General features: G+C 33.1%; 2 protein-coding genes across 3 annotated transcripts in view; one reads left to right on the top strand and one right to left on the bottom strand.

The window, feature by feature from the left end:
* The first annotated feature begins 641 nt into the window (after nucleotides 1–641).
* LOC110022938 (CASP-like protein 5B3) lies at nucleotides 642–13,457 on the top strand. The gene is made up of 3 exons (XM_020722105.1): nucleotides 642–993; nucleotides 3,767–3,899; nucleotides 13,112–13,457. Exons 1-3 carry the CDS (start codon nucleotides 863–865, stop codon nucleotides 13,310–13,312), a joined length of 465 nt encoding a protein of 154 aa, XP_020577764.1. The 5' UTR covers nucleotides 642–862; the 3' UTR covers nucleotides 13,313–13,457.
* Nucleotides 13,458–16,732: 3,275 nt separating this feature from the next.
* LOC110022926 (BTB/POZ and MATH domain-containing protein 3-like) overlaps nucleotides 16,733–21,421 on the bottom strand; it is a 42,125-nt gene continuing 37,436 nt past the window's right edge. Inside the window, exon 4 of one of the 2 annotated variants that reach the window (XM_020722087.1) lies at nucleotides 16,733–17,273. In XM_020722087.1, the coding sequence (XP_020577746.1) occupies nucleotides 17,077–17,273 (197 nt within the window). In that variant the 3' untranslated portion in view covers nucleotides 16,733–17,076. The remainder of the gene's footprint in view (nucleotides 17,274–21,421) is intronic. The other variant, XM_020722088.1, reaches the window with a different exon arrangement.

The raw sequence follows: 21,421 nt of genomic DNA, 5'->3' as shown, positions 1-21,421 counted from the left end.
GTTTTTGGTCTTTAATAGCAAAAATGAAATTATCATTGATAAAAAAAAATGGAAGAGAATTTTTTTCTAAGAAATAAAATAAAAATTGTCAATGATCAATATTCGAACACATTCTCTTACAAAGATAAAATAAATTGTGGTTTTACTCATCGTTTAAGAATTTCAACACTTTTATTTTCATGACTCTTCTGGTATTCTATGCATTATTCTGGTAAATAATGTGCCAGCTGATCTTAATGTATCAAAAATTCAATTTCTTAATTTAAGTGATTTCATATTTTTGTTGAATACCCCTTTAAATAGTGAAAGTCAAAATATTGAGATTAGACATGGTGCTTAGATTTTCTAGTGGCCTTGCCCGCATAAGGTACGTATTAAGAATCTTAAATTTTCATTAAAATGATACATATTTTTTATTTGAGAAAGATTTAGGAAGAAAAGATATAAAAAGTAAAAGTTTAGTTATCTGAGATGTAAAAATATAAAAATTGAATGTATTTATGTAAAAGGCCTTTTTTTGGATCGGTCCAATCGGCACCTAATAATTAGTTAATCAATAAAAAAACGACTAAAATTTACTGTGAGTAGGACAAGATTAAATTCATTTTATATTTTAAACGTAATAATTGAAAGAGAAAAAAAGAAATTTCAGATACTATCTGGAACTAATAGGGAGGGGGAAAAAGATGGAAAATCTTGATAGCTACCCAAATCACTGTTGAGGCCGAGTTCCGCTAGGGTTTTATATGCTCGAAAGCTGCACTTTTGATCTGATATGAGACCAGAGAGACCAGAGCTAGTGGTGGCCTGAGTAATCGCTTGTTTCTGGCGAAGGAGGGGGGAGGATTAAAACGAAGAAGATATGAAGATGGTGGTTGGGAGCCCGGGCACCGTTGGCGGATTGCTTCTCAGGATGGGACAGTGCCTCTTTTCTAGCGCTTCTATTGCTGTAATGGTGTCTGCGTCAGGCTTTTCCAGCTACACCGCCTTCTGGTAATACACGCATCATCGCTTTCCCTTCATTGAAATCCCTCTTTATGCTTTCATTCTTTATGTATATTGCTTGCTTGCTTCCTCTATTTATTTTTTATAATGGTCTGATTCGAGAATCTTATTAAGGCGTCTGGAAATGTTTAAATAGAAGGGAGTGATGGCAGTAGATGGATATAATCTGTGTTTGTTGCTTCTGACTCAATAATTATTCTTCATAATTAATCCGTTGTGTTTCACTTTTGCGATAATCCTGGCTTTTATTCTCTTGGAGATTTATGCAGGTTTGTATAGTAAGCTTTTGCGTTGTTTCTGTTTAATGTTTTGTTGCAGCTTAATTTGAACCACTTTTAACTGCTTGAACTTGGCCTATTGATCCTTTGACACATCTTCTGCTAAAGAATGATTTGCGTGTCAATGCTGAAAAATATGTTAGCATAGAAATGTCAACTGGTTGACCTCTTGTTGCTAAGTTATTTTGATTGAAAATGAGTTTGATTGCTAGCTTATCATGATTACTTTTAAAGCCCCTTTGATTTATGCTCCCTAACAAGTGATATCAAAGTGGAAGGTTCGGTTGGGTCGAGTAGTACATGCACCATGGTTGAGCAAGTCGCTAGAGCGGCCAACTTCTATGTAGGCATTGGATGTTTAGTTGAGTTCATGGTGCATATCAACTGATTATGTTTAGAAATTTTTGTTTGAGGGGAAGTGATGATTGATAAGTTGTTCTCTCAGTGAAGGGGAGATTTATCAAGGCACATGTTATTATTGTGTCAAATTCCTCTTTTGATAATTGATTTTTTTGTTTTTTTTTTTTTTTGTAGAAATATTAATAGATTGAACTGCACTTATAAGTTCACAGATATTTATTGAAAATGTGTTGAACCATTCGTGGACAATTTTAATTCTAGTTTGATTGGTACTCCCTTATAAGGCTATTTCAATATCTACCCCTAGTTATTATTCAGAAGCTTTTTTCACCCTAGAAGTTATTATGTCTTCCTCATAAAAAAATGAAGGAAAAGATGGATTTTGAAATAATGTATTCCCTTTATTCTTGTTAACTATCAATATGTTCCCTTATTTTATTCAAAGAGGAATCATATCAATGATAATCCAAAAATGGCTTACATGAGCTGTGTGTGAAACACCATGCATCATCATCATCACCAGCATCAACATCATTGACTTTATCTTAACTATTTAGAATTTACTTTTTGAATCTTCATTTTGCATTCGTTCTTGCTATGTGCTGCCCAAGGTATTATTCTTAAGGTAAGGTGATACATGGTTGCTAGAATTTAATTGATAGAGAGCTTGAAAAAATAATTGCTGAAGTAAATAGGCTTAGTGATATGGTAATTGCTATTTTAGACAATTATCCGTAAAGATATTATAAATATGGTTATTGCTTATGCTCCTTAAATTGGGTTAGAAGATAGCTTAAAAATTAATTTTTGAAACACATGGATTAAATAGTATAATATATACCCGAGGGAGAAATGATATTGATTGGAGTTCATTTAAATTAGTTTATATGTTACAGTAGGACGCGTTATGAGATAATTCATTGGTGGTTATGAAATATGTGCTAACATTTAGTGAGAGAATCTATATTTGATTTCATAGTAGCTTATGATTTTTCAACAGTGATCAAGCACATTATAAGAAACAAGAAGCACACTTCAAAAGAGGAACAACCAGGTTATATGTAGATTTCTTCTTAGAAAGGATCATAATAGAAAGAAAGATAAATCTTCTTGCAAAGGTGTATGGTGATTCTAGAGAGAGTTTATCTCAATAATTTTATCTTTCAAAAGAACGTAGAGTAATAGTATGACTTTATATTTTAAGAACATAATGGAAAAAAATGAAAAGAAATGGATCAAGACAGTTTTAACACAGATATATTAATAATTATTTTATTGGTAATCACACTATCGCTAACCTTATTCATCTCAATAATTTTATCCTTCAATTCTCTTTCTATTGTTGTATAGAATGTTGATTTCTTTTAAAAATAACAAAAAATTACATATTTTTTTGGGCATTATTTACATTCCTTCAAGAGTCTGCTTGCACTGTTTTGTTTTTATCATAATCAGTGTCGCCCTCATCTTCATCATAAGTCGTTTTATCCAACTATTTGAAGCTGGTTTTATGAATTCTTATTCTTCATTTATTCTTATTGAGTGTTGCATGAGAATTCATGTAGTTGGTCCAAATATTTAGGATAAGGTCAATACATTTACCTTTCGAAATAGTTCCTTATCATGAAATTTATGTCTCTTGTAAGTAGTTTTTTTTTTATTTTTGCTGACTTAATCTCAGTTCGTTGCCTTCTTTGCTCTCTTCTTATGTTATTTCTATCATTGCCTCATTTTATGGTTCAACATAGTTGGTCGATGTTAAATTTTGATATTTACAATCTATACAGCATTCTATCATTCCCTTTTCTGAAATTCATAGCTATTCTTCCATACTACTCTATTGTAAATGTCAGCATGATGGTGAGTGCCACTCTCTTCTTTATTCCAAATGGTGTTGTCAACGTAGAGGTTGAGTGTGAAACTTTCCATCAGCTGATATCAACTTTATCCATAATTTTCTTGTCCAAGATAGACCAAGCTGAAATAAATTTTTTATGCCAAGCATTCTATATTATATGTTTATTTTTGTATTTTATAATTTCCATTTTGTTTGCAATAATTAGCTTTCCATTCGTTTATGTTACTAATCAAAACTTAATGCGTCCATAATTTCTGCTTTTCAGCTACTTGATTGCTTCCATGGGACTACAAGCATTGTGGAGCCTTGGTCTTGGCTGTCTGGATATTTATGCTTTAAGGATGAAAAGGGATCTTCACAACCCTGTTTTAGTTAGCTTGTTCGTGGTGGGGGACTGGGTAATTGGTTTTCATTCTTGCAGTTCTTTTATGTTTTTATGCTTTTTTATGCACTTATTTGTTGCCTATTTTATCGAACAAACTTGTATTTTGGAATTGTTATTGATGAGATTATAGTATTTTAAAAGTTGTTGGTTACTGAAAATTTTATTATTATAATATATATATATATATATATATATATTTGAAAAGCTCAAGGGCTATATATATATATTATTTCTTTTATACATAAGCGTTCTTTATTATAAAATATATAAGTTGTTTTCAATAACTTTACATAATATCAAAGCCCAACTCGAGCTACGCTACTCATTTTCCATTCTCCCTTGCCACCTTATAATCTCATCATATTTTCATGCTTCCTATGTCCACCTCAAACCTCATTTTACTCTGCATTTGTTTGCTTGCGTGATGCTGTGTTCGACCTCTATTTTGGTCATTTCACTAGCTATGTTGGACCCATTAATGACTGGAAGTCTACTTCAAGATATTGTAATTTTGGACCCATCAAAAGTAAATTATTGTTGCTAAATTTATTGCTGAAACTGAATTTTGGTTTATGATATAGTAGAAGAAATTGCCTTTCTTGTTGCTCAGTCTATGATTCTTACAATATTTCACATTGATAGTTTTCCTATTTTTTTCTGCGAATAATAAAATATATTGAAGAAGATTTTTATTCTATTGGTGGTGCAATTCTATCAAAGGTTTCTTCACTCCTCAGGTCTCTTGTGAGGAATAATTAGCAAATATTTTTACGTAGGCTTTGGATCACTTTTTATCTCCAATTGTTGCAATATGCTATATCCTCTTGATATATATATTATAGCTTGAGCGGGTGTGTTATTGTAGAGATTTTATTAGCTTGAAATAATTATTTAGAAATGTTTTGTTATTTATTATGTAATATATCGTTATTTTTAAATATAATCTTCTCTCTATTTTCTTCATATTTCATCTTGCCTATTTTCGTAATTTTAAATAGAATCTTCTCTCTTAATGGAGGATCGTTCTTTGGGGTTGAATGGGAATCGTATGTTGATTTATGATGCTGTTATTACTGCTGGTGCTTCTGGTTCTCTGCTATTTTTTGTTGTTTGGTTTTATGGAAGCGCATTTTTGAAATTTTTGGTTACGACGGCTAGACTTCTATTCTTCTTGGCTATTAGAACTGAGATATCAGAAGGTTCTGTTTTTTTCCGCTTTACTGCTAAAGCTCAATATATATTTATTTCCGATTTTTGGGCTGGATTCATAGGAAGTGCTGCTGTTGTGAGGTATTATGAAGTTCTTTTTGGTTCGGCAACTCCCTAATTGGGTGAGATGACTGGTCCTAACTATTGGCTGCTGGAACGTTAATGGTACTGGAATTGGGGGTACAATTGAGGAGGTTATGTTTTTTACATTTGGTTATCCTATTGGGTTAGCTTAGGTGTCTCCTTTTACAATGTTTGTTGGTGGATTTTGGTTATATTTAGAGTGTTTTGCTGTGGTCGTTATTTTGTCATATTGGTTGAGGTTGGGGCCTTTGCTTTTTAGTGGAGCTATATTTCTGATTTTGATGGACTTGGGGCTTCTTACAGAAGTGTGGTTGCTTTTCACCGTTTATCTCTATGTTGAGGCATCAGTTACTGGTAGGGGTGTTTTTTGGGTGTTGCTGATTTTTGTTAGATGTCTGGTGGTAATTCTTTGCTCGGGTGGTGCCGTTGATCGCTTTTGTGTAAACACACGGGCATTATTTTTAAATTTAGCATACTGTATTTAAATTTCACTATTGACAAGCTTATTAGTAAAGATCCGATTTGATGTGGCATTGATTGTTCTTTTAGCCCATGGGCTTGTTCCCTTTGTTAGCAATGCTCATCTGGAAATCATGCACCGGTGGAAAGTCTAATGTGGCATCTAGGCTATGAGTTTACCATTCATTGAGCCTTGTACTACTTCACCCATTGTGCAAACCGGTGATACCTTCGTGCCCATCACTCTTTTTTATCTTCTTTAGTATACCACCACTATAATATTATGACTATATATCTAACTCTATTATTTTAATTTTACATATATACCTCTTTTTATATGTTAGAAAATATTTATTAACGTGATGGTATTTTTAGGTGATATTAAGGGTTGGGTGATATATATGTTTTAAATAATTTGTGGAGTTAGATATGTTTTTCATAACAATTTGGTGAAATATGATGGAGCTGGAATTTTAGCCATTTCTTTTTTGTTTTTCTTTATGCGTCAAGAAATAAGTTCGTTCATCAACCGCTATGGACTAATCTGACTATCTTTTGGGAGTGAATTAACTCATAGGCATGTCTTTCATTTGGTGCTTTCTTTTCCTGTTTTGTTGTCCGTTTCTTTGATACAGGTTCAAAAGCAATTTTTTGGGAGAGTCTAATGAAGCAACAAAAGAGAATCAGTTTCCAACTATAAAAAAATCCAGCCAGCCAAACCTGCAAAAATAATAGCAAATAATACAACCCAGAATTCTGCTTCCAAAGGACAAGATGCAACAACAGCTGAAGCAAAATAAACTAGACATTTCCCTTGAGCATCTCTAAATAATTCCCCAACTCTGCTAGTTCTCGCATCCAACTTCCATCAATATTTGCTTTAACCCAGTTATGCGGAGGGGGACTGGGACTCCAATTCATCGACTTAGGAAAGCCCAGCTGAGGGAAGGGAGTTCCCTCATAAAAGGAAACCTTATATTTGCACAATTTTTTAATTTTATGTATATAGGCTAAATCATTGGGAACAATTGAAATAGAAGAATTAGAAATTCCCTGATGCTTTGCAGTATTTCTTGCCATCCAGATGAACCACATCACTATATATGGAAAAATCTCAATTAAATGATGTGGTCTTCATACCATTCCAAGTATCACAGCAATCAATCATATCCCTTCACACGGAAGGGATAGTCACCTAAAAATAGACACCAAAGTACCTCCAGATTTCCGTAGAGAAGGAGTAGTTAAAATATAGATGTGCAGCAGATTCCTCAGCCTCCTTGCATACGAGACATTTGGATGCCAATCTTAATCCTTTTAGTTTAAGTAAATCATCATTAGGAAGCAGAGAATGGAGATGTCTCCAAATAAAGAAAGACATAGAAGTAGACAAAGCCTTGCACCAAATTTTGGACCCCCAGTTTATCCGCTCATATTGATACAACTCGGCATGAAGAAATTTAGCAACAGAGGTGTTCTTAGGAAGTTATAGGAGCATAGTATCCTTTTTATTTAAGTCTATTGGGATTTGGGATATGAAGTCAGCTTTACTCCCCACCATTTCTTTAAGTAAAGGAATATTCCAGTTTCGATCATACCAAAAATCAGAAACCACCTTCTGCTCAGAATCAGCACCCAAAAAACCAAGGATTGAAATCCACACCAGCCCAATTATCATGCCAAAAGGAGATTTTTTCCCGCCCAACATCCCAATAGACATTTTTAGGATCTAGCTTTTAGAAGATTTTTTCCAAAGTTCTGAGTCCCCAACTTTCCATTCAACAGTGGCAAGATGGTAAGAATAGCAATATCTCTCATTCATAAATTTTACCCACAAACACTCACCTCTCCTAGATTTAAACCAAAGTTTAATTTGATTAATATAAGCAATGTGGCTTTGCTCTTTGAAACCTAGCCCCCCTGCACCAACAAGTTTGCAAATTTTCTTCCAACCCACCCAAATTTTGTTGGAGTTGCCACTAGGCCACAAAAATCTATTGAAAATTCTTTCCTACGTAGTTTGGTGGTAGAATCACATTACTTAAATCTGTGTCAAACACAATCTCTCTCTCTCTCTCTCTCTCTATATATATATATATATATATAGCTATCTACACTATAGTGGAATATATCGATTTGTTTTAAATATTTTAACGGGTAAAATATCAAAGTGGGGGATCTTTTTATATCAGCGCCTTTCCATTTTCTTCCTTAATTTGTTTGTTTTATGTATTATCCATCACTTTGTGATTCTATTGTCTTGCCTGTTTTTTGCCATTGCCAGTTCATACGTGGAAGGTTTATCTGATAAATTATTCTTCTGAACTAGAGCTAAATTTAGGTTAAATCATAGTGAGATAGATGTTGCTTACACGTATCATCTGACATAGATTTTAATAATTGTGATTGATGCTAATCCGTAACAATTGATGCTTATTTTTATGGAATAATCGAAACTTTCTTTGCTTATTCGAGGCTCTAGATTGCCTAGATGAAAGGATTGTCATAGCGAAGTGTAGAAATATAATCATCCCTTGCCTTAACCACTATGCTGTCTATCGCTTTTTTTCTACTTTAGTAAAGGTGCCACCTTATTGCTAGAAGTTCTGCATCGGAAGAAGAACTATTACTTTCTTTGTTCACATTAGAAATCCATGTCTCAAGAGAGTTTAGGCTATTAAGGAAATAAGAATATATCAATATGCTAAACTCGTGGTTTAAACGCCTATTTAATCTATACATTCCATAGTTATCTATGAAGCATGTGTGCATGCACAGCATAGATACAGTGATGTGACATAATTGTAAGACATCACTATTTTGACATATAATACCATATATATACGCTTCCAACCAAAATAAAAAAAAGAAATTAAACAATGATAAAAGAAAAACAAACAGTATTAATAGAAAAAGAATTGTTTAATCACACGTGACAATTGTTGTTTGTTAATAACACTATAATATTAGCATTCATTTAATACTTTAGCTGTCACAAATATTGTCAACATCAATATTGCGTATAAATTTGCATATAAAATGTCAAAAAATCTTCCAAAAGGAGGTAAATACCAATGTCCTCTTAAGAAAATCAATAAAATATGACTGTTATTGGGAGTTAATTATCCAAAGTTATGATCACAAAGCCAAGTGAAATACAATCTCTTGGTTATATGTAGTCTGTAGGCTGAACCTAGATGGTGAAGTGGAGAAGGCTTGAAATACATCCTGCAAACCATAATTTTCCGTCAATGGCTTTTAGTGCATTACACTTTGTAGAGAACAATCTTGTAGAAGGCTTGTGTGATTTCTGTTCACAAAGAAGAATGCTTCTGAGCCCTTCAAAATTGCTAGTAGATGGTGCTCATCTAAGTGAGTAACTTTTAGCGGGCATGCTGATGTCTTGCTTTTGGAAGAAGCGGAGGGACGACTAAGACACACATGAATAGGGACACCCATGTAGGAGAGATGGACAAGATGGTATTTGATAGCATGCCTTAGAGATGGACAAGATGGTATTTGATAGCATGCCTTGGGTGTGTACAACACTATCTATTTTTCCCTATACACGCTTCCCGACATGCCTCGCATGTCAGACCTATGTTGGAACCCAATTTTATTTGGAATGATTCTAACATAATTTTAAATTTGTCAGACGTTGTGGGTCATGTTAGGTCCACGAACAAATTTGACATTGTGTCCAACATGGATAGAGAAGACATTTATAAGTGTACATGATTCATAGCTCTTGAATATAAATGCTTAGTTAAGTCGAGTTGCAATTGGATGTATAGTGCCTCATCTCAAAATAAATCGAATCCCATGTTTCTATTCTGTGCTTATAGTGCAAAGATTATGTCATGGATACCTTTTTGAGAGTTATTATTTCTCTATGATGTAATATTTTCTAGGAGGAAATTGGGGGCGAACCTTGGACTTCTTTGAACTGGGATACTTTAATAAAATCGAGCTTTATTTTAAAATTTTATTCTATACCACATTAGTTGCGAGTTTATGAATCATTGTAGTCATTCAGCAATGCTTTTGGGAGTTTCTCAAGTTTGGGATGCCTATGTGTTTGCAATATCTCCTTGTACATGGTCGCCTTTTGTGTTAATTTCATATTTTGCAAAATGTTGAGCTTAACTCACAAAATAAAAATGGATCGAGTGCAAGTTGAGTCACTCAATCAGATAAATTTGTGAAATTGGTCCACGCCAGCGGAGGGACTCATGCCTTTGATGCCCCTTCCTTGGATTCACCTATGGAGATAATTTTAAAATTGTTTTGAATATCAATGCAAATCTAGTTGATTTTATGTTTATGTAAAGGGTTATGCTCTTTAGGTCCAATTTTGCTAAGTCGAGTGTGTGGCAAGCATGCCCATTTATATATTCATAAGTTTGTCATATGACCCAATTGACCAAGTCAAATTCTACCAAAAATATTTTTTCCTTGTGCAAAACAAGTTTCATGGTTTTTGTTGAAGCTTCTGTCTTTGCAAACCTTTGCATGGAGAGGTTCTGCAAGGCAATGCTATCTTTTTTGTCACGAGCTATTGATGGATGCAAAACCATTAAAAAGAATTAGAACTAGATATGTGGAAGATGAAGCTGCCAGTAACTATTTTTATTGACAAAATTTATTTACTAGAACTTCTAACTTTAGTTCGTTAGGAATTTCTTAAAAAATATTTGATGATTTGGGTTGGTGGTTTTAATAATGATACGTGTAGTTTTTATCGGTTAATCGTTTTTATTCAGCATGTTTTGCCCTTTAGATTGAACTTTTTTATTTCTACGAATATTGGCAGCTTTTCCATCAAATTTCTAACATTTGCTTTTGATATTTCTTTTTTTGCAATAATGACACAGTTGGTTGATTTATGGAAAAGAGGCGCTTGATCATTTTGTTTTTGGAAATTTCAGTGGCAATAACTAGGGATGTAAATGAGTAAAGTTGACATTGAGCTACTCTGAGCTTGAGCTTGAGTTACTCCGAGTTTGTGCTTGATTAATTAATTTAGTTTGAGCTCAAGGTCAAGCTTAATTGTACAAGTTCGAGCTGGCTCAGTGCTCACGAGCCAACTTGTTTGTTATGAAAGAAATAAAATAATATTAACTTAAGCTAATATTATAATAAAATGACAAATAAAATGAACAATTAGGAAATAAACAATAAGAAATCATTTGATTTAAAATGTAAAACATCTTTTTTTTTCCTTTTAACATTGTTACTTATTTAATGATAAAGTTTTAAATTTAAATATAATTTGAGTATATTTTATATTAATTATTTTTTTAGTGAGCTGGCTCACGAGCTAACGAGTTGAATCGAGGTTGGCTTTAACTTGGCTTGCTAGCTCGTCAAGCTCAATTCATGCGCCACTTATTGAGCCAAGCCTGAGCCAGCTCATGAGTCGGCTCAACTCATTTACATCTCTAATATTAACTGATATGTTCCTTACCTTGAGTTTCTTGAGTTTTTGTGATCATCATGGCTGGCATTTTAGAGTTGGGTTTGTTAAGTATTGCAATATTTGTTTCTTGTTTGGTTTGAATGAGTGAGAACGCCTCATTTAGAGATTGCAGTATTTCTGTCTTCAAGATTTGAGTAGGAACTTGGTTAAATTTAACATTAATTCCTAAAAAGAACTCAGTCAAACACTTTATCTACATATTATTTGAGAATCACAACATCATTAGCATACTTCTTGAGATCATATAATAATCTAGTTTAATTCAATGGACTTTGTTGCATTGAAATATTCAATGATAGAGAGATTATTTTGTTTGGTTTTTGATAGCTTTGGCCTGATTTCATAGATAAGAGGTGCATCTTTAATTTTTGAGAGTCTGCTAGACAGGTTCTCAAATATTTTTTGCGGTTGCAAGGAATATATATGGTACACTGATTTTAGACATTATCATATCCATAACAGTGACGAGCATAGAATTTGCTTCAGTCTAAAGTGTAAACTTTTAAGTCTTTTGTATTCAGATGAAGATCAACGAGATGGTGGATTTTTTTTCTCCTCCTTTTAAAAAGATTTCACCATCAGAGACAACTACATGTAATTTCTTCTATTTGAAAAAAGCATTTGGAATTCTTCTTTGACATGATTAATATAATTTTATCATTCATGAGCTCTGACTGTATATGGAAAGGGAAGTTGAAAAAATTAGACATGACGAGGCTAATAAGAATGAAAGATGGAGATAAATAAATGTTGGTAAGAGGATCTTAACTTTACTTTGATGCATTATAGAAGTGGCTAAGATGGTTGCTTGGTTCATTTCTCTAATTTGTACATATCTTTAAAAGATTGTCTAAAAAATAAATTAATACTATTGCTTACAAAGAATTTAAAAATTAGAACTGTTATCCAAAATTTGCTTTCGGGGCAGATAGGAGGAGGGAGCAATCCTTAACCATTTCTCTTCTCTAATGTGGTGCATGCATATGAATCAGCGGCACATATTTTTCTTTATTTAGCACATGAATCCATAGATTATTTCATTCCTTATATTGTAATCCCAAGACCATGCTAGTCCCCAGATACTTTTTAACAATTTTTATTCTGCATCCCTATTGTACCATATTTGATTTTCAAGAAGTTATCATATAGTTTCTATTAAACTTACTAAAACGTTCCTTCAAAATTTTTCCTCTCAAGATAAAAACTAGGGTTATTTGTTTACATAGACTTAAATCTTCTCTATTTACACATCCAATGTCTATTTTCTGGCATTTAAATACTTTTTTATTTTTAACATTATATGATGGTAACTCATAGGCTATCATTAGGTTGTTCGTTTTCAAGTATTTTGAATGGGATGTTAAAGAACTGTGCGGATTTCTTTTTAGGCGTTCGATTTAGAGTAAAATAAACTGAAAGTGCAATTTTAATGGATTTGGAAATTGGAATACTCCTTTTCGTCTATTTTGTGTGTATTTGGAATTTGGTCTAATTATTTGCATTCAAAATACAACGTTTTGCATGACCTCTCTCACATTTCATCATCCCTGCCTTTGATGATATTGATCTTTCTTTGGTACTTGGTGGACCCTGTTGGCAACCTCAATGCTCCACTCTGCTCACGCTAACAACCTCACTGCGCTTGACCCTAAAGCTTCGGCTCCTGCATCACAGCATCGGCGACCTTTGTGCTTGAACCCGTTTTGCTCACAACAGCATTTCATGCCCTAATTACTTTTGCATGAAAATGTGTAATTTACTTTTTAGAAGTTAAAAAGGATGGTATGTTTGATGTGCTAATATATATATGTTGTTGTTATATTATATACAATTACATGAGAATTTTAAGGATGAATTTCTTTTTTGATGTTGTTGGATTAACATTCCATTATTTCTTGCTTTCACTTTTTCTATTTTCGGTAAAAGATGTTGTGTTAATGAATGCTGAATTGTAATTTTTTATTTTCTTAAGAAATTTTATATGTCCAACTCAGGTAACTGCAACCTTATCACTGGCAGCTGCATGTTCTTCTGCAGGAGTAACGGTACTTTTTGTAAATGATCTACAATTCTGCCGCTTATATCCTCAGCTTCCCTGCAACAAATACGAGATTTCCATAGCTTTTTCCTTCATAAATTGGCTGTTAATCGCCTTGTCTTCCCTCATCATGTTCTGCTTGCTGGCCTCAGCCTGACTTCTTACCATTTGTTTATTTGTATTGTAATTTTTTTTTTTTTACATTGATGAGAACTACGTTTCAATGTTTTGAGTGCGCTTGTAACTTTATACCACTTCTATCATTTAATCAAAACTACAGGTGTCATTATGAAATTGCAAAATTATCTTCTATTTTTGCAATCTTATCATATATTTCACATTGAAATGAGAAGTGTTTCTTTCAATAGTCAAATCCACATGCAGTTGCTTTTGAAATCATATATAAATATAGTGTGCGCATGCAAAATGAGAAACTCGTAATGGCCACAACTATTTTTTTGACACAATTGCAGTACAAATTAATTTTGGTGGGAGCATATACAGTTGTTGATCGAGAAATCAGCAAGAGAAAAGCGCAAAAATTAAGGGAACATCCGCAGAAATCAATTACATAAAAAACATATAAAAGGACGCATTGGGTGGTTGTCAACAATCCTTAATCTTGCGGCGGAGAGAGTTGGGGGGTGGGAGCGGCGGCCCGCCGGCTGCTTGTCGCCGGCGGAGTTGAAAAGCCGGCTACTCTCCGGCGGCGTTTGGTATCTAGCAGAGTCGCCGGCCGCCGGCAGTCGCACGTAAGAAGCTGAAGGGGAGGACGAAGGGGAGCTGCTCAACCATGAATGGTTTCTCTGTTGGCCGCTTATGGCTCTGCAAATGTACGGTATCAACCCTTCCATTTTTTACTTTTTTTTAATTTTGTTTGCGGGAGAGATCTGGAGAGAGAGAGACGCTTTGCTGGCTGGCTGAGGAAGAGGAGAAGATTTGTGGTTTAAAAAGGAGAGGATTTTGATCAGGCGGCAGGTGTGAGTCCAGCTGTCAATCGACGGTCACAATCGGCGGCTTCAATTTGCCATTACCGTGTGCTATACAGTACAGAGTGTACATACATCAAGATAATTATAAAATCGGATTTAATTTACAAATTCTTTATTTTGTTAATCCAAATGAAAATTAAAGCATTTAAATTAACTCGAGTTGGTCAAAAATTGTTCCTCATTCTAATCAAGGAAAGTTCAGAATATTTTTGGTTCCTCTTTATAATTAAATTATAATTACATATTATATATTTTAAAAATAAATAATGATTATAAATGATCAAAATTTAGTCAAATGTATTTATTCTCATTTTCATCTAGTATTTTGATCAAGTGGCAAAGTGGTGATGAGATGAGATGCTGACTATTCTCTATAACTAATCTAATCCGTGTGCTGCCCATCGGCATCCTGGATAAGAAACAGTCTATAATATGACTTAATATATTCATATTGATTCTCTCTCTCTTCCCAATCTTGTTATTTTATTCTAGAGGCATTTACATACATATCACGTAATTATTATGTATTTACATTTATCTAAACAATTAAATATTTATGTTCTTACATTAAAATATCATCATAATTATCTTTCTAAAAGTGAAATATAAATGTTCATGAAAAAATTTGTGACACTAAAAGTGTCAAATGTAAATTGGTTGTTGATATGTGCAAAATACATAAGCATTGTAAAATTCTCAGGAGAAAATGGCAAGTGAAGATAGCAACCAATTAGTTTGGTGTCTATAATTATGTGCATAGCACTCAATATATTATTATTTATATAATCAAGTGTTCAAGTAATATTTTTGAACTACTGATACCATGTATTTAAGTGTGTCATAATCAAATTATTAAGAATTTGATAAAATTGAAAAAGGTGGGTGGAAATTTTATCATTAATTTTGATATTTGAGTGGGAATTTAAAAAAATAGATACAGAAAATGTTAGATTTGTAAATAAAAATGTTTCATGCATGTAAACAGCACTAATTTGATTTTACTCGAAAACGTGGGGTTGATTGCTAAATCTAGAAAACACTTTTATTTATGGACGGTCAGAGAGGGCTACGGAAGAAAGAAAGAGCAAACACCGAAGTCAAAAATGAACCGTTATAATTGAATAGTTTCATTTGCTCTAAACTTAACTATAATATAATATTTTATAAATAATATAATATAATATTTTATAACATTTGCTCTAAACTTAATAATGTTAAATTTTATCTACCACAAATCTCCATAAAAACATTTACAATTATTTGTCAGGATAGAAAACATATAGTAGAAAGTAAATTCAAACTAAACATGTCAGAATGAAATTAACTAAACAAAAGTCTAACTAACATAACATAACATGTATCAGCATTGGAATATAATAGAGAATTTATAGTCTTTATCTTAAATGATGATCCCCAAAAATAAATACAATATAGAGCATATTTAAGAATTTCAATATAAATAATCAGGAAAAAAATTATGGAACGCGACTGTTATGTATTTATAAATTGTTTTTTGTTTTTACATACATACCACCTAATTCTTATCTAATTACATTTTCAACATCTATACTAGCATTTATATCACCTAAATCTTTTAAGAAATGGAATGCACATTTTCATACATAAGTAAAATGGTATATATGTAAAAATTGAAGTTTTTAGCTGTTATCTTAAATACATATGAATTGAGCGGTCTGTATGTAAATCTCCCAAAAGTTTTATAAAATTTGTTTTCAAGGAGACACGGGATGAATGAAAATAGATAAATTGTTGGATGATGGATTTTATATGGAAACAATCCAATAGAATAAGAACCAATCTTTTCTCAAAAGTCAATTTGATCATATAGCTCAAGTTGGGTTCAAAGTGCAACATGTGTTGATGATGATTTGAGCCCAACTTAGCTCACTGTTTTTTATTCAAGTTATATTAGAAACAATAACCAAAGTGAACATGAACTAATTTTTTTTATCTTCCAAGTGAAATTCTCATTCCTTGGAATGCAAACACACACAAGTATGAATACAAGCAAGCACAGCTTTAACATTATAAAAAAGGTCAAAAAATGCAATCATACATTCACGCATAGAATCAGTTTGATCCCGTCTCAAGCTAAAAGCTTATCTTCTCCAAGTTTGGGATCAATCCAAAGTTTAATTTGAGCTTAGTAATGACATCCAATAAGCTGATTTGATGATGGCCACTTTGGATTACAGAAATATGCAGCAAACCCGTTTTAAACTTTAAAAAGTAAGAAAAAATCAAATTAATTTAAAAAAAAAAAAAAAGGAAAAGGAAACGTTTGAGAACTAACTGAAACTACAAACAATAAACAGGTTGGCCATAATTAAAAAATTCATTAAAAGCCGATGCACCAAAACAAAATATCACTGCTCGAATGCTTACTGAGGTGAATGACTATATATTTGCTGATTCGGTTCATTCTATATGCTACGTGTGTGTGAAGTCTATGCATGCATGCTGCCTTCAATGTTTAACTTCAAAGGATTTATAGATCAAATCGACTTCACCTTATTTCGAATCGGCATCCATAATTCAGATAGCAAGGATTGTAAAACCAACACAACGCTGCTTATCATTGATGCCATCAATCAGTGAAATTACAAGAAGAAGAAACTGAAACAAAAGCGAAGAGTTCAAACTAGTTACCAAATATATCCACTTTCCCTAACAGTAACCAGTAAGTAAATAAACTAAACGGGAAAACTTTTGTATATATTTTTTTTCTTTTTCTGGTTACCTACAGAGATGGTTATCCATATAACCAATAGAATTTAATAATATCAAATAAGCCGCTTTCCCCAAAAAAAAGTATATTCCATCAGGATGATTAGACAAATCCTCATGAAGAAAGCAGCAAGAAAGGACAGCTAGAGACCTGACTTGGACTTGTATATATAATCACAAACTAAAGCCGTCTCCGAGTTTGCCTCCCGCTTGAATCTACGCCGTCGGTTATATTAAGTCCGATATCAGTGCTAGCGCTGCGTTTCCTGCTTGCAGGTCTCGAGTCCTCTTCTACCACAGCTACAGTTGCTAAAAGGTCAGATAACAGCGATGGGCACGATTGCTCCAAATGCTCAAATCCTCTACTCTGCAGCACAGCTGCAAAAAGAATGATTGTCTATGCAATAAGAGAAGAACTTTTTAACTATAGCAAATACATAGAGAGTCGTTATTACGAACAAACAAAAGATGAACACTTGTTTCGTTTCCCTTAACGCTATATGTTTTTAGTGCAAATCTACAGCCATTGGATAAGATTTTCAAACCCTTTTTTTTTCAAATATCGAACACCTAACATCCAGAGATAGCCAAGGGAAAATCCCAACAGGTTTGGAAGGGGCCTTAAAAGTGTGGGATAAAGAAAGGCCTGTTGGAAACCAAGTAAGCGTGACTGTGGACTTACTATAGAGTATAAAGTCTACAACTCCTAAAGGGTATACCATGTCAAGCCAAGAAATAAATATATAAGTAAAATTTGGAGAAGTGAAAACAAGATGCATCTACCGGAAAGAATTTCTTTAGAAACTGCTGGTTGGCATCCAGAAGGCTTGCATGCACCACGGTAGCAATAAAACAAAGATTGAAAAACAAAACAAAATCCTAAAGTTCACAGGATGGGATTTATTATGGTGTACGCAGCGTTTGCATGCAAGGCTTCAGTGATAACTCCCAAGGCAGATGCCAACTGGATTAGCTGGCATCGACAACAGAGTTTAAACATACATATAGATCACAAACAAATTAAAGGAAAAAAAAAAGATGAAACTTCACTTAAAGGCTCATTTACAGTTGGAAATCCTGTTTTGAAAAATAATGTAGTTAGTTCATCATATAGTTGGATGTCATTACATATCAACATTGATTTCAAACATCATAAATCTTCTGAACACTACTTCAAATGTAAAATTGTAAAAAGTTAGCCACTAAGAAATCCACACCTTATAAAATTGTGAGAACTCTTAATAGTAATGGCCAATAAGAAAACCACACCTTATAAAATTGTGAGAACTCTTAATAGTAATGCTTCTGAATCAAATCTTCCCATGGATGCTAAAATCTCTGCCATGTTTAATAAAACAAATTTAACATGGCCCTGAATATTTTTGTTCCCTCTAGAGACAATGCTGAAGAATGGTGGAGAAAATTGTATTATCTTATTTCTTAATAATCAAATTATAACTCTTCTACTTATATAAAAATGAACGACTATGACAAACTTTATTACAACAATAATAACTTGCCAAAGATAAGCTAACCTGAGAAGGAAAGAAAAGTGACATAACAAAAAGAGAATAATACTAAAATAGAAACTCAGAATTCCACTCTCTCCCTCAAGTTGGATCATAGATGTAGTAAAGACCCAACTTGGTATTCAAATCAATGAAGCTGACTGGAGGTAGAGATTTAGTGAAAACATTGACAACGACTTGAAGATGAGTTGGAATGTTGATGAAGTGAATAATGATTCAATTAACCTTTTCAGAGATAAAATATCTATCAATCTCAATGTGCTTGGTCATATCATGATGCACATGGTTCTTTGCAATAATAATGGCTACTTGGTTATAACAAAACATCTTTATGGGATTGACTGTCGAGTATCCCGACTCATTTAGTAACCTCTGAATCGACATTCCTTCACAAATTTCAAAAGCAAGTGTCTGGTACTCAGATTCTGCATTACTACTATAGACCATTGCTCGCTTCTTATTGCTCCAAGTGACAATTTCCTCAGAAAAAAGAACAATACCTAGAAGTGAACCTCTATTTCTCTATATCTAATTTCTTAAATAGTAATCCTCTGTCAGGGGTCTTGTTAAAACTTAATATTCAATAAATCATCTCTAAATATTCTTCATTCGGGATATTTATATGTTGACTCGACGCCGACAGAGTAAGCGATATCCGGTATAGTGTGATAGGTAGATAAGCTCGCCCACCAATCTTTGATATCTATCTTTTTTCATTGGTGCATTTTCTCCTCCTGAACGTAACTTTTTGTTGAAATCCCTAGAAGTCTCAATAGGTTTGCATCCCAACATTCTTGTCTCTTTTAGCGGTCCATGATGTCCTTTATTTGGGATATCACAATAACCATCTTAGACCTGTCCACTTCCATAAAGTATCTCATCATTCCTAGATCCTAAATTTCAAATTTAGTGAAAGAACCTCCTTGATCTTCCCAATCGCCTTTTCATCATATTATCTATATGGACAATGAGTATAACCTACTTACCTCCCTATGTATGTTTTATGAACAATGTATGATTCTCTTAAGACCGGATGCATCAACTAGAATTCATAATCTTGACAAACTTATCAAACAAAATCTTTGGATATTATTTAAAGCCATAAAGTAACTTTCATAGTTTACAAATTAGATATTTATTTGAGTAATGTTCCAGTCTTGGTGGAATTTCCATATACACTTTTCCTCAATGTCTCCATTCAGAAATGCATTTTTGATATCAAATTGATGCAATTTTCATTCTTCGTTCATTGCCAAGGAAAAAACTCTTACAGTGTTTAACTTGGTCACTAGAGCAAATATATATTGATACTCTATCCAACAAAAACCAAGTTAAACCTTTGGCCACCAAACTAGCCCTGAATCTCTCAATGCTCCACCATCTGCTTTATACTTGACATTGAAGACCCATTTGCACCCAACCGGTCTTTTGTATGGAGTAAAATTTGTAAAGATCCATGTGCAATTTAAAACAAGTGCTTGAATCTCCTCTTCAACTATCCTTTTTCATTCTAGACTTTGAAGTGTTTCGTGAATAGACTTTGGATATCCGCATACTATTAAGATTATATACAAAAACTTTATAAGTTCATGATAATTTCTCATAGGCAACATAATCCTGATAGGATAATTTGTGCAACTTATTCTATCTTCTCCACTGGATTCAACCTTCCTTGGAACTTCAAAGATGTGTGAATTCAGGGTTGGTCGTGAACAGTCTTGTGGCTGCATATTATCTTTATCAGACTCAGTAGATTTATGTCTCCTAATATACAATCGAAGTTCCTTGGTGTCAATCTTAAGGTTGGATGTTCTCAAATGGTGAAACTTGAGGGACAAGATGGTTGGAAGGAAAGGGAATATGTTGTGATGACTCTACATCAATGTATCCCGAGTAATGTAAGTAGAATAGGTTGCGACGATTCTCGATTAGCGTGAGTATCCATTATGGTGTCTCAAGTTTGATATTCACCATAGCTCTCCCCAAAATATAAAAGTTGGGGTAATAGGGTTAGTTTTCAAAGAAGATAACATCCATGGAGTTATAATATTTTTTTCATAATAGGAGAATAACATTTATAACCCTTTTTGTTAGAAGCATACACCTAAGGAAAATACATTCGATGAATTTTGGGTCATGTTTTATGCGATTTGGTGTTGATGAATGTGAACAAAAGAGAACCAAATATTTTTAGAAGAAAATTGGATGAAAAGTCTCTAACATAAGGGTAATTATCCACCAATATTGAGAGGAGCTTTAAATCGAAGGACTCTGTTTGAGATTCTATTAATAAGATAGGTGGTTGTGAGCACGACATCTCTCCAGGAAAGTTTTGGGATAATGTGATAAAGTATTATAGACCTAGATACCTCGAGAAGATATGTATTCTTCCTCTCAACTCTCTCATTTTGTTATGGAGTTTCAACACTGAAACTTACATGGAAGATACCATTCTTTGCAAGATGTGATACAATGATAGAATTGAAGTATTCCTTTATATTATCAATTTTAAGGATTTGAATTTTGTATTGGAATTGAGTGGAAAACTTGCCATGGAAGGAACAAAAATTTTGTGTAGTTTCATATTTTTTTTTCAAAGAAAATATTCAACTGGTTCTAGTGTGGTATCAATATAAGAGACAAACCATTTAACTCCATTAATAATTTTCAAATTTGATGGTCACCAAATATCATTGTGGATGATAAAAAAAAAATATATGAGAGTTTGTGTTGGATAGACATGACGAGTATATCTAGCTAATTGGCAGAACTTACATTGATAAAACTCTTATTTTTTATTTATAAAGAGATGAGGAAAAAATTTACAGCATTAAAAAAATTAGGATGACCCAAACGACGATATCATAATAGAACTTGACTTTCAACAGATATGTGAAGAATGGTGAAGAACACACTTGTATGTTAAGAGATTAACTATTCTTAAGCAGATATAAATCTTGATGCAAATGAGCACCGCTGATCATCTTCCCTAAATCC

This window comes from Phalaenopsis equestris, unplaced genomic scaffold, assembly GCF_001263595.1.
Source record: "Phalaenopsis equestris unplaced genomic scaffold, ASM126359v1 Scaffold000203, whole genome shotgun sequence".
Classification (NCBI taxonomy): domain Eukaryota; kingdom Viridiplantae; phylum Streptophyta; class Magnoliopsida; order Asparagales; family Orchidaceae; genus Phalaenopsis; species Phalaenopsis equestris.
Note: the sequence above shows the minus strand (reverse complement) of the source record. Positions and strands in the feature narration are given on the sequence as shown.

Excerpts from the sequence above, each read along its gene's own strand:
- LOC110022938 (XM_020722105.1), top strand. The coding sequence starts at position 863 with ATGAAGATGGTGGTTGGGAGCCCGGGCACCGTTGGCGGATTGCTTCTC. Across the intron at positions 994-3,766 it reads TCCAGCTACACCGCCTTCTG|CTACTTGATTGCTTCCATGG; the intron begins GTAATACACGCA and ends TCTGCTTTTCAG. Across the intron at positions 3,900-13,111 it reads TGTTCGTGGTGGGGGACTGG|GTAACTGCAACCTTATCACT; the intron begins GTAATTGGTTTT and ends TGTCCAACTCAG.